Here is a 13,787-nt window from a genome sequence, read left to right as displayed (position 1 = left end):
TGATGGGGGGGGGAAGCAACAGTAGAGAAGAAGAAAAACAAATCTCAGTGCTGCTGAGGACGAGAGGAGAAACAGAGACGTAAAGGGTTGGAAAAAGAGGGAGAGAGGGGAGGGGGGGGACCAAGTTGGGAGAGAAGCAGTAATAGGCAAGAAGAGGGAGGTGAAGAGAACGGAAGAGGGAAGGGAGAAAGGAGGTGGTGATAGTGAGTGGGAGAGGAGGAGGACAGTCTGGTGGGACGGGCAAAAGACAAGGAAAGAGAAGAGAGTGATAGGGATATGTCAGTAGACTGGTTAGGGATGGGGGAACTAACAGATGCATAGAGATAAGACAAGGTCTCAGGAGAGGGATACAAGAGTGCAATGTAGAGTAACAGTGTTTTAGTGAGAGGTAAGAGAAGGAGTTAGGGGGGGAGGAAGAGATTAGGGGGAAAAGGCAGAGTGATAGACTGGTAGAGAAGAGGGAGGAGAGAAGAGCTGGATGAGAGAGAGGAGGGAGGCCGTCTCATAGAGCGCATACAGCACGCGTGGAGCTGGTGTTAGAGCGAAAGAGAGACAGAGAGAGGGAGGGAGGGAGGGAGGGTGGGAGGAGAGAGGGAAACAGAGGGAGGGGGTGAGGTATTTAAGCGCCGGAGCAGGACAGCACAGGCGAAGCTCTGAACTCCCTGAGAGTGAAGGTAGGACAGGGAGAGGAGGCAGAAGAACAGAGCTCTACAGTTTTCCTGACGGCCAAGCCCACACACTCACACACACAAATATAGCGCATACAAACACACTCTCACGCACGCACTTTTGGACTTTCGACTCAATTGTGGACTCCAAAAGCTGTCCTTCTCTGGAACTCTACCTGTGCCTTCCTCGCTCCCACTCATCACTCTCCTCAACTCCTCACCCACCGTCCCTGCCTCCGCCCCCCGCTTGGTGAGGGCAGATGGCCGTGGCGCGGGCCTCTCTCGGGGGTGCCTTAGGCTGTGCCCTGCTGGCCCTAGTCTTGGGGAGCAGCAGCATGGATTTCGGGGCACCCCCCGCAAGCTTCTACCCACGTTTCAACCCCTTCTTCTTCCTGTGCACCCACCACGGGGAGCTGGAGGGAACCGGGATGACAGAAGGTGGGGGAGAGGTGCTACTCACCCTTCAAATTACGGGGAACCCCATCGCCTACACCCCTGGACAGGAGTACCAAGGTGAGCACACCCCCTACGGTGTCCACTTTGTTTTTCTTGCTATGTTGACGAGAATGGGATTTATCTTTTAGCAAATTGTGTTGTATAACAAAAAAAATGAAATGTGTTGAATTGATCTGATTGTAAATTTCACTGATTGTAAAACATAAAATGCATTTTGTATTATTTAACGATAGATTTCGCCCTGTGATAAATTCACTTTAAAATTGTAATTTGTTCTTGATGAGTAGACACTGCTAAAATGTGCTTGAATTGTTGCATGTAATACATTTTACAAGAAAGAAAAATAAAACAACGTTATGATCAAGAACTTTACACACACGTGTGCAGTGAACACATTTCACTTGCAGCTGTGCTTTGCACATGAGGTACCGCTTTGGTGTGTGCACACAGTATGGGAGTGTGCAGTTTGTGTGGGGAGCTGTTGTTGGAAACCAGCATTTATGTAACTGTAATAAGTAGTGATGCTGAGTGGGACTCCTGTTTAGTGCCGTGAGCAGCTCTGGTGTTTTACTGCGCTGTGATCCTGATGCTCCATGTGTAGATGGCTTCTCCACAGGACTAACAGTGAGATCCCTCTATCTGAATGAAAGCGGGTGCGAATGGACAACCGGAGCACATTACAAAGATCTGATTGCTGGAAGTAAAGACTTAGAGATGAGTAAATGATGTCTAGCATGTAAGAGGAGAAAGAGATTAATGTCCTCTTTCCCACGCTGATGTGCTGGCACCTGATCTGGAAAAATGATCCCCCTCTGACCTCCCAAACTGTCTCATCATTCCTCACTCACTCACTTAACACTAGGGACAGTGACCTGCACAGGCCACCACAGACACACTGGGGTCACATTCCCATGCAGCTATCTTCTTCTCTAAATGTATACACATGATCAAATCTAACATCCTAAATATACACACATTTTGTGTACTTTGCCCACATCTTCTCCTGACCCTGTCTTTGCTGTATTTCATCTAATTTGATATGGCAAACACTGGCTTTATTACCCTGTCCTTGCGCTGCTAACAACTGCAATCCATTATCATGGCAAATAAACCTCTTCATTTCAAAAAGGATATGTGAAGCAGAGTTTGTGTAATTGAAAGAAGAGGATATGAGAAGGCCAAGAAAACAGAGCTGGAAACGAGAGGATTCTGGAAGAAGCCATATTATCCTCTGTCTGAAAATAACAGCCCGGATCAGCCCTTCAGTCAAGCACCTTTTAACAGGGCCGGGCTTTTAGGGAGAGATTTGAATAACTAGCTGGTGGATGGGAGGGATAGCGCACGGAGAGGTTTAAATAATTAGCATTAGAAATGTGGTGGACTGGGAGGAGGGAGAGATTTAAATAGGGCCACGGCTGGGATCGGATGGAGTAGGGGGGAGATTTAAATGACGATGAGAGGATTGAGCAGATAAGATACCAGCAGCGGGGCTTGCACGGAAAAATGACATTGTTCCAAGCTGCTCACTTATTTTCTCCGTCCCATGATTTGGCACATGGTGTTCCCTCATTGTTACATTTCTGGGGTTTTGACTGAGTTTGCATGGAAGAATAAACTGCAAGTGTAACGTGGCTGTCTGTGTGTTTAGTTTTGAAATCAGGACCAATACCAGTCTCTCTTTCATCTCATAGAAAAATAGCTGGTTACATCCATTCTTTCATGTTCTCACCACAGTCACTGTCATTGTTGCAAGAATTGTGTGGTCTGAGAGCTATACATACGGTTAGATTGAGGGTTGATGTATCTGTCTGTTCTCCTGAAAGCAGAATGAAAGAAAAGCAGTAAATCACATCTTCTGCTGGTGTGAGGGAAAGGGCAAGGAAAGTGCTTGTGCCATTTTTGTCTTCTGCGAAAGAGCTTTTGTATTTGAGCGTGCTTCTTTATTTGGTTTGATCTCAATCGTTTTTTTCCAGATAGCTTTTTACGTGCACTCTGGGCTTTAGTTTTGGATTACATTTGGTTTAATCTTCTAAAAGCAACGTGTGATCTAACCCCTGAAAGAGCTGCATGTGGAAATGGTGGGCGGAAGGCATTAGAGATGCTGGCCGTGTGGTTGTTGAAGGGCTGTAGAGAAGAACACTGAAGAAAGGAGAGAGGTTGTCAGTGTAGGGAGGGAAAGTAAGATGAAGAAAATAGCTTTGAAGACCTGCTACAAAAGAGACAGGAGGTGAGTGTCTCCAAGACCCACCCCAGTATTCAGTGCTGAGCCACGGGAAGATTCTGTGTGGCCGATTTGTCGTACAGTAATTGGGTTTCTGACCTGACCTCACTGCTTCCCGCTTCTCTGTTGCTTTTGAATGATAAGACCATGTGTGGGCAGCATACTGTGTGTGTGTGTGTGTGTGTGTGTGTGTGTGTGTGTGTGTGTGTGTGTGTGTGTGTGTGTGTGTGTGTGTGTGTGTGTGTGTGTGTGTGTGTGTGTGTGTGTGTGTGTGGTGTGTGTGTGTGTGTGTGTGTGTGTTGTAGACAAGATTACTGTGTTTAGCTATCAGAATGAAATGATATGAGGGGCCGTACAGGCCATAATTCATACTGGTCCTCTCACGCACATACATTCTCCTTTTACATACATATATTTTCACTCTTACATACATACATTCTCCTTTTACATACATATATTTTCACTCTTACATACATACATTCTCCTTTTACATACATATATTTTCACTCTTACATACATGCATTCTCCTTTTACATACATATATTTTCACTCTTACATACATACATTCTCCTTTTACATACATATATTTTATAATATGCATGTCTGAAGAGAATATATGTATGCAAGAGAAGAATGTATGTATGTGTGAAGACAATATATGTATGTGAGAGAAGAATGTATGTATGTGAGAGAGAAAGTATAGTGGAAACGGAAGGAGTATGGTTGAAACGGAAGGCAGGTCATTCTTGCGCTGTGATTGGGTCAGAAGGTCGAGCGGGGCGGGCTCATGTTCAGAACTTCTGATTTCAAATCAACATAACATGATGGAGGGAGATGAATCGCGTAGATTGCAGCAAGCATTAGGGGTTTTAAGGAACATTTTGTCAACCCCTGAAACTGTCACATCCCTGGCCAGGTGTCCTTGCGGGTGCGTTCGCTTTACTTATCAGAGCGTGCCGTAAGGGCGGTTACTCTTTGGTTTATAAACTCCCGCCTGGGACGGACTGATGCATTAGATTATGTGCTATATGGAGGGGACTTTGACAGAGTATTTCTCACAAAGTACACAGTAAAAGTACTTCAATGTATTGTTAGTAGCAGTCAAACTAGTACCGAGTCCAACAGTGTCAGTTTTATGAAGAACTTGTGGTAAAATATATTTGTAAAATGAAGAGCTACTGATTTGAAAAAAACGGCTCTCTGTATAGTTTAAATCTCCTAACAATGTTGTCCATTTATTCTTCTCCCCTCGAGTCCAACAGTGTCAGTTTTATTAAGAACTTTCAGTAAAAAATATTTGTAAAATATGAAGAGCAGCTGATTTGAAAAGACAAACGCGAGAGACGGCTGAGTGACCGCATTGCATAATCGCTGTATAGTTTAAATCTCCTAACAATGTTGTCCATTTTAGACACATGCTTATTATATTTACAGCCTTAATAACATTCATTTTCTGGGCTCAATGTGTGTCTTGGCCGTTTTCGTTGTGATCGCTAAATTCACCTTGTTTCCCCTTGTTTATAATTATGTTCAACGTTCCAAGCAAACGAGTGCTTTTGTTTTGAAATCACTTCCGCGAGTATCGCCCCCCCCCCCCCTCGCTACAATGACCATTAGACCATTTAGTAAGGTAAAAAACAAAAAGCAAAAACGCCTCGCAGACACTCTTCCGTTTACTTGTTTAATAAAGAAAAACAAATGGTCCGTAGATACATGGAGTCATCTAACCCTAACCCTCTCCCTCCATCATGTTGATTTGAATCAGAAGTTCTGAACATGAGCCCGCCCCGCTCGACCTTCTGAGCCAATCACAGCGCAAGAATGACCTGCCTTCCGTTTCAACCATACTCCTTCCGTTTCCACTATACTTTCTCTCACACATACATACATTCTTCTCTCACATACATATATTGTCTTCACACATACATACATTCTTCACTTGCATACATATATTGTCTTCACACATACATACATTCTTCTCTTGCATACATATATTCCAGTGACGTACGGTGAGGTTCATGGCTGGTGAGGCACTGACTCTTTCAGAGTCAGATTTACAAATATTATATTCTGACCTTAATCGAAATATTCTGTTATTTTCAAAAGCTTTTTTGGTCTGATGTTTCGATTCATTTTAAACAGACCGTTCAACAAAAGGATACCCACAATCTAAATATTGGATTGTTCTTTCTTAGTAAGAACCAATTTTCATTACCAATGTGGTCTTACCTTGACTTGAAGATGAAGTCCATGCTATCCTTCTGGACAACAATCTCTATTACTTTTTTGTAAAAGTCCTCCTTATCTTCCTCGAGTTTCAAAAGTCTAGTTTGTTGTTCGCGTCTCTGCGTAGAATAACAGTAGCAACAAGGACCTGTGGGCTCACGTGCGCCCCCTTCAGTGCGGCAGAGGTTATGGCTGCCTCCCCTAGTGCTTTTTTCATTGCCGTTGTACGGCGAGCCTAAATATCATATACGTGAAATAAGTTATTTAGAGACTATGGATGGCGAGGATAAATGTAATAAAGGGATCTACAAACATTACATTGGTGACCTACAGTGAGATGGTAACAGGCATGCGCTTAGTGCCCGCTTTCCAGCCAGTTTCTGTGAGTTGACGCATTCTGAGGTGAGGCAGAGCTCATCTGTGCCTCACCTTACCACACAGTAACTGGCTTGAGCGCGCTCACAAAATAAGTGCCCGCGCTAAATTAGTGCCCGCGCTCCAGCAAGTTACTGTGGGCTTACGTGAGGCAGAGCTCGTCCCTGCCTCACTCCTCATCGCTCCCATGTAGTTGTAGCGGAGCTCGGCAAATTTGCTGATTTTTACTATAAAAAGCGATTGGAATCATACATAAATCACATTTACAACACAGATCAGTGGAGACATTTTATTATTATTACTATTTAGTTTTTCTTTAGTTGTGTTTCCGTTACATTGTAGTATGGCCATGTATGACAGGTGAGGCTCTGCCTCCCCTGACTCCCCTGACTGCACGTCGCTGATATATTCTCTTCAGACATGCATATATTATAAAATATATGTATGTAAAAGGAGAATGTATGTATGTAAGAGTGAAAATATATGTATGTAAAAGGAGAATGTATGTATGTAAGAGTGAAAATGTATGTATGTAAAAGGAGAATGTATGTATGTAAGAGTGAAAATATATGTATGTAAAAGGAGAATGTATGTGCGTGAGAGGACCAGTATGAATTACGGCCTGTACGGCCCCTCATAAAATGACCAGGGAGAGAGGTTGCGTTGCTCTACGTGAAATGTTTGAGAGGGTGGGTGTATTGGCAGGATCATCATGGACAAAATGGAAACAGAAATACTGTAGAGACACTTTGAACTGCTGGGAAACGGAAAGAGGGGAAATGAAAAGATTTCTGTGCTTGCATTCAGACTCAAGGGTCAATACCTTTTATGTACTAGACAAATGGAGACCAAGTGTCACTCACACACACTCACATACTACCCACATACAGCCTCATCTTACAGAAGAGAGAGGGCAGCGAGAAGATGAAAGGTCACACTGGGATTTGAGTCTGTGCTCTAAATAATCAAACATGCTTTTTGAACCACTTTTGCTCCACTCAGGAAGTTCTTTATTACAAAAATGTCAAAGCATTTTTTTCTCTCTGACATATTTTAACTGCTATGTGAACGGGAGATGTACAGCAGCATGTTTATAGAGAGCAACATCAGAACATAAGACCCAGAACACCATTTCTAAACACAGTCAATCATAGGTTGCTGTTATTCCTTCCTGTGTTTTTCTTGTCCCTTTTCTTTGGAAATATTACGTGTTCATTTTCCAAGATAAAAAACAGTGTTCAAAAAGGGATGATGACACAGCAGTGGGAGAACAGGAAGAGGCCAAATTCTTCAAAACGGGCTGTTTTAGTATCAGAAAACATGGCCTTTCCAGTAAAGCACGTTGGATTCAAATCATGAACAAAGGGGAGATCAATCTACTGTGTTCTGCATTATTATACGGATAGAAAGCACAGTGGAAAAGATCGGGGAGGGTATGATATTGCTGCGCTGTGTCCTCTGCAAGTCAGTAGAGAATTGCCGGAAAAATGGAGGTGCATGAGCAGAAAATGGGCCAGGGAGATTGATTGAGTGCCTTTGGGTGTCGAGGAATATGCACATATTGATTACTTGTGGATGTAATGTACAGTTGAGTTCATCACGACAACAGATTCAAAATTCATGTTTGTTTTGACATCGTAGGGTTTATGATTGGTGTCAGTTAGTCTGCCGATTTTATGTTTATGGTAGTAAAAACCCTAAATGAGTGCTTGTATTCACAATGCACGTATTTGCATATGGAGTTTTGTTGTGTTTTTATATGCAGGTTTGTTGATGTCGGTGTAAAGCAATGAATTAGCCACTCACACTTGCCCCTGCTAAGACATGCAGGTTCAGGTAGGCAGCGTTGCTCTCCATCACACTATATTCATTGTTCCTATATACCGTTGAAAGCCAAACAATATTCAATGGGCTTCAGCAGTGTGTCTCTACCACAGTGCCACAATTGAAAAACAGAGCGTAAAACAAGCGAGCTGCTTAGAGAACTAGTTAGCGGTACAGGCTGAAATGGCCATTGCTAATCTGTCAATGGTCTCTACAGCAGTCCCTTTTCCATGGACCTTTTCATGTGCAAATGATTGAAGAGGCCCAAGAAACAATCAACATTTCAAGGAGATTTGGACGTTGGCACCAAATGACATTCTTAATGGGAACTTGAAGATAAATTCCTCCCCACAAAATACCATCAGCTCTTCCCATGATAATTTATCAGATTAGACATTGTGAATTACTTTAGCATCTCTCATGCCAACCACTAGAAACAACTCAATGTGTCTTGCAATGGGAAAAGGGCCATTATCTATTTGCAAAGTTGATAACTTGTCGTGATTGGGGGATTTTGTTTTGTGACTAGGTTGTTGTCATTTGGAAGCAAAGGTCACAGACAGAGGATCCTGGTAAGGCTTTAGGAAAGCAGATGTTATCTTACCATACGCCAGGGCATATCAGTAAAGTCACAGTGAGACATCATGGAAACACCGGGCCCATCCCAAGTCTTTGCAAACTCACATTTGTCCTTGTCTTTAGATTAAATACCAAAATGCCATCAATCTGCTGTGACTTGAGCAGCCCGTCGGATGTCATCATCGCCTTCTGCAGCACTTAACCTCTGAGGGTACCCTTATAGGTCTGCCGTCTGACCTCTGACCACTTCTTGTCAGTGCTGCCTGGCTTGGAGCTCTTTTCCTGCGGAGTGATTAGATTTGGCTGGTGTTTCCTACTCTTCCTGTCCACCAGTCTAGTGTCTCTGTTGATCTTAACTGTGGCATTTTCATGCTTTTGTATCTATTTAAAGACCAAGAAAACTCTTCAGTATTTCTTACGGTGCAGCAAGCATTGGTCAGTGAACCATCAAAAGAGTAGCCTAGTTTTCATGCAGACATCCAGTTTCGGGGAACAGGGACACTGAAAAACGAGGTAAAAGTGAGGAACGAGTACAGGGGATAGGGGCTAATGGTTTAAGTCTCTCTTGTGAGCAAAATAAAAGCAACACGCAGATAGCACTAGCCCTTTCATTGGTCCAAACCTGTGCATTCATTAGCTTCCCAGCTCTTCAGCCTCTCTGCCTCCTGCTGCTCTGCCTGAATAGGTCACTTCACTGAGTAGAGAGAAGTGTGTCAAGTGTATTACTGTTTGTATGGGCTTGCTGGGTGTGTTTGGGTGTTCTGTCTTTGTGGACATTGAAAGATGAACCATTTAAAGAGCATTGTATTCCCCGAGATATGCCAGTTTCCTTTATATGAAGGAGCAGATGGGCGAGAAATGAGAATGGATATTCATTGGGAATCTTTCCTTTGTCACACATGCATGCTTGGCCATGCACACAGCACTCAGTTCTTAGTGGGTGATCCATCATGACATAGAGACAGGTCAGATGTTACGCTTGCTAAACACAAATGTCCTGATCAGCGGGCTATTACAACTCATTGTGCCAATGTTACAATGGGACATGAACAGGAGGTTACTATTTTCCTCCTGTCAGGTGCTAAATGGCTGTGTCAAGTTGTGTTCACAGGAACATGATCTAGCTATTATAACATACTTTACAAACCTAGGAAATTGTAATGAGGCTACAGAAAACGTACAGTGACGCAGACTTTTGATCTGCCTTTGTATTTCCTCATAAAGAGGCAGTGAGCTGCAGCGGCTCTACTTGAGATGGCTCAGATGCCACCTATACGCTACTTTTGTGGCAAATTGATTTACTGAATCAGAGCACGGACAATCGCCTCAGATAATAGTGATATTGTTAGCCCTTGCCAGACTGGTGCCAGGTGTGGTAGAAAACATTAAAAATGAAGGCAGGGAGTGGATCCCTGCCAGGCAGAGGCAGTGTTTGCCTGTGCCTGTCTGATCTGGGCAAGCTGCAAGAAACTCATGTTTTATTTTAATTTCCTCAGTGCATTTATTTTCCAGCCAAAACAAGAAAGCTCTTAACAAGCAAATGTGAGTTGTGTTTTCAGTGACTGTCATGAGTGGGCAGACGAGTGGATGTAAGTATTTTCAGGATGTTGGAGTGTGTGCTTGCCTTTTGGGGGTTTGTCTGATTCGGAGTGTCTCTGTTGATTATAAAAGCTGGGGCGTGCCGATGTTGGGCTAATGCTGTCCCGGTATGTACTTGCTTGCAGTGATTCCCATGTGTTTCTTTCTGGTGTCTGGAGATTATTTAGACAGCAGAAGCACCAACACAAATCCCACCACTGGCACTCCTGGTACAACAGCAGCAAAAAAACACACACACATTTGGTGACATAAAAAGTGTTTCCATGCCTAAAGCATAAAGCATTTGGTTGCAATTTGTTGGCTACCTACTCACATTCCTATTGTTGTTAAAGGTTACGTTTGATGAGGAACTCTGTATTTCAGCCTTTCACTCCCAAAGGAAAGCCATAGTAAGTAAGAGAACACCAGCCCACAGAGCCCACACAACATACTCTAACCCTGAGGGATTGAGGATGAATCCTAACCACACTTTGTTTACAGCCTACATTTTTTCAATTGAAAACACAAGGGAAGCACCCTTCTAAGGTCTACTTTAGCAATTTTTTATTGGCACATTACAGTTCCCCTCCTTTCCTCTGCCTCTTTGATGTTTACTTTAATTTACAAACAGGTTGTAAACATAATTACAATGTTGTTTTTTTCTTCGTAAAAAGCCCCAACTCCAAGTCTACATATAACATGAAGATCTTTATGTGTCTATGCAAACTCATGCTAATGTCCCCACCCCAATCTACCCCTCAACAATGGGCCAGTGTTCATTCCCCTTAAGGAGTACCAAGTGGCTCCAAGCCGGATTCTGAAAAGTGATGGATCCTTTGGAAACCTTTCTTCCCCCCTCCCCATCCTTCGTGCTGGACGTGTTGTTCTCTGGGGTGGTTTCCCAGCCGTTGTTGATTAGCGTGTCAGCTTTGCCGATGGCCTCTTCCTTTTAGAGAAAGGAGCTCCTGTTGGAGGATTGTGTACCTCCTCCTCCTCCTTCTCCTCCTCTTGCTCTGGATCCTCCTCCTGGCGGCTTCATTGAGAAAGCTGTAATCCCTGCTTGGGGGGGCAGTGTGTCGTCTGTGCTGATAGCATTCAGAGGGCCTTGTAGCACTCCAATGGACCCACTACAGAGGAGGCGGCATGGTGCAACTGGCTGGGTGCTGGGCACACGGCGCGTGGCACAGGCGGATTAGCCCCGGCTTTACCCCCCATTCAGCTCCAGCCTCCTTCAAACAGCCAGGCCCCTCTGCCCACAGAGACACGGCAGGCTGTTACAGGCAGATTACACATCCGTGCACATGCACCAGCTCACACGTATACTGCCGCTGAAAGTGACAGCATGGGTGAGGGGGTTAGTGTTTACAGGGCCCCTGAAAATATTTCATTCCCCTAATGCTCTGTGTTGAAATCCCACGTATCAAACCTCATACCTCCAGCCCCCACAGGTCTGTGTGTCATCTCTGACTCAGGATTAGAACATCAACAGTGATACTCCCAATAGACCAAATAAAGATAAGAACTTTAATCTTGCATTTAGGATTTACCAGAAAGACTTCTCAACTGCAAGCTTACCTTTCACATGTCATCAATACATATAAAAATGTCCTTTTCTACCATGGAATACCCAGAGGAGCAGCATGTCTTACACCTCAGTGGATCGGGTGTTTGATTGTCTTCTTGTCAGGGAGTGATTGCGATTGAAGAAGTGAGACTTCTCCTTCCTGCCTCACTGCATTCAAGGAAAGCTGCCTGTTCCCGTCCAAAGTAAAGTACAGTGTTCCTCTGTCCATGGTTGATTTCTGTCCTTCTTACTTTCTGGGAATGCCTGTTTGTGGCTTGCAGCTCAATGCTTAATTATACAGGGACTAAGAACATGAAATAAGGCAAGCGCCGAATCACACCTCAGCATTTACCTCAAAGTAGAATACTTCTAACAAGGTAGTGGAACATTTGTTGCCAGTTGAAGTTGACTGTGATTTAGGCTTTGAAGGTTTAAGCAAGAAATGTCTTTGTTTTGGTGCGCACGTGACTTTGTCTGGAAAGCAGAGGATACAGAATGACAGAGTTAGTGAGTTATCCTTTCTATGGAGTGTAAGCAGAGGTCTGAGGTAGAGGTTAAGACAGTAAAGAGGTGGGGATGAGAGAGGGGTGATGGAGGGAGCGTGACAGTGTTAATTACAGCAATGAGTGCATTATTACCAAGCTGAGCCGGTGTGATTAAGACTGGATGTCAAGGGAACGCTCCCCATTGATCCACTGCCAGTAGAGCCCATCTAGTCTTTCATTACTGCAACCAGCTTGTTAATTAGAAATCAATCTTTCCCCTCTGCTCTATGACGCCCCCCCCCTCCACACCACTGTGTCACTCCCCTTCCAGCCAAACATTTATACTCAAAAGCAATGGAGGCACTTCAGACTTTGACTAATGTCAGTTAGTTTTTTTGTTTTTCACTTAGTTGGCCATAATCTGTCATTTTCACGCCAAGAAAGAGCAGGGAGCGGAGAGCAAAAAAGTGAGGCACAATATCCTGCCTTCCTTTTCAGCTCCCAGGACGTCTTTCAGCTCTTTAAGGAATTTGCCAAACTCGTATTATTGCTTCAAGACTGAGCACTGAATTCAAATGTACTCGCTGAACAACATTTATCATGTTGCCTTTCAATAACATCTTTGTTCAATTGCATATTTTTAGGATCAGTGAGAGACCAGTATCGTTTTTCTGTAGAAAACTCAATCAGACCGACAACAAGACTTATGGCTCATTTATATTCAATGGATTAGGGATATTTGACATCACAATAGTTTTTACTATAACTATTACTTTTTGCATAAGTTGACCTACTGACAATACTTGTTATATGACAATGTGAATGAAGGAAAAACAAGATCTGTAAAATAAATTCCAAACAAAAAAACAGTTATGTCCTAAATTGTACCTGCTTTATTGATGGGTCATAGTATAAAGTCTATCTATAGTCTTCTGTTTAATAAGTGATGTTTTAATGAAAATGTTTTTCAAGCAGGAAAGAGGGTGTGAAGAGTTGCTGAAAGGACAGACAGAGTGTGGATGTAAATGTTCCCCCTGTGTAAAGTGACGGCTCAGTTATTCATATTAGAGCCATCATATCTGGTATTCTGGGAATTAGTAAGGACTGCTACTTCACACATCTTGAGTCTGCGTTTTGCTCTGTGTAAGTGCACATTCAGTATATAATTGTCTGCATACAGTAGTAGGCGCAAGGGAGAGCAGCTGTTTGATTTTACAAAAAGATAGATGAGTCCAGATGTTTCTGGGCAGCAGGCATTTAAAGCTAGGAGCAGATGCCTTTATGCTACAGGCACATGTAGATGGACTCATTTGCAGACAAAATGTGTGTTTATAAGTAAAAAACAAAGATATATTTTTATTTTAATTGCTCATTTCCATTATTTTGGTGGTAGCAATATCCAAGTGAAACCATAGCACTTTCAAAGACTCGTAAGAATGTAAAAAATATTATTTCAAAGTCCATCCAAGCTGCGTGTAAGGACTCTTGTTTTTTTAACACTATTAACAATCACAGTCTAACGTAAAGTGAGCACCATGTCTTTTACTTTTTTTCATGAGGCTGAAACAGTTCAAAAGTCCAGGTTTGGTTCTCTGATAAAAACTACAGTTTGAAGTGTCAGCGCGTGTGGATGGCTAAGAGGAGGGCAGGTGCACCTGGCGCTAACTCACTCGCCTATTCTCTTTCATCTCGTAAACCTGAGTGAGCCTGGAATATACAATGTTGGAAATACAGGGATGGAATTTCAGCAAAGAAAAAAAACTGTTTTTTATATATTGCATTTCTTAGTACAGTACACTATGACATTAAAG

The 13,787-nt window shown here is 43.1% G+C and overlaps 1 protein-coding gene across 6 annotated transcripts in view; it reads left to right on the top strand.

The window, feature by feature from the left end:
* Positions 1 to 621: 621 nt before the first annotated feature.
* The window catches only part of reln (reelin), a 91,790-nt gene continuing 78,624 nt past the window's right edge, over positions 622 to 13,787 (top strand). For all 6 annotated transcript variants that reach the window (XM_034204865.1, XM_034204863.1, XM_034204864.1 and 3 more), the window contains exon 1: positions 622 to 1,181. In XM_034204865.1, the coding sequence (XP_034060756.1) occupies positions 929 to 1,181 (253 nt within the window). In that variant the 5' untranslated portion in view covers positions 622 to 928. The remainder of the gene's footprint in view (positions 1,182 to 13,787) is intronic.

The sequence above is a fragment of the Gymnodraco acuticeps genome, unplaced genomic scaffold, assembly GCF_902827175.1.
Source record: "Gymnodraco acuticeps unplaced genomic scaffold, fGymAcu1.1, whole genome shotgun sequence".
In the NCBI taxonomy this organism is placed as follows: domain Eukaryota; kingdom Metazoa; phylum Chordata; class Actinopteri; order Perciformes; family Bathydraconidae; genus Gymnodraco; species Gymnodraco acuticeps.
The sequence above is the reverse complement of the archived record's forward strand: the minus strand, read 5'-3'. Positions and strand labels throughout refer to the sequence as shown.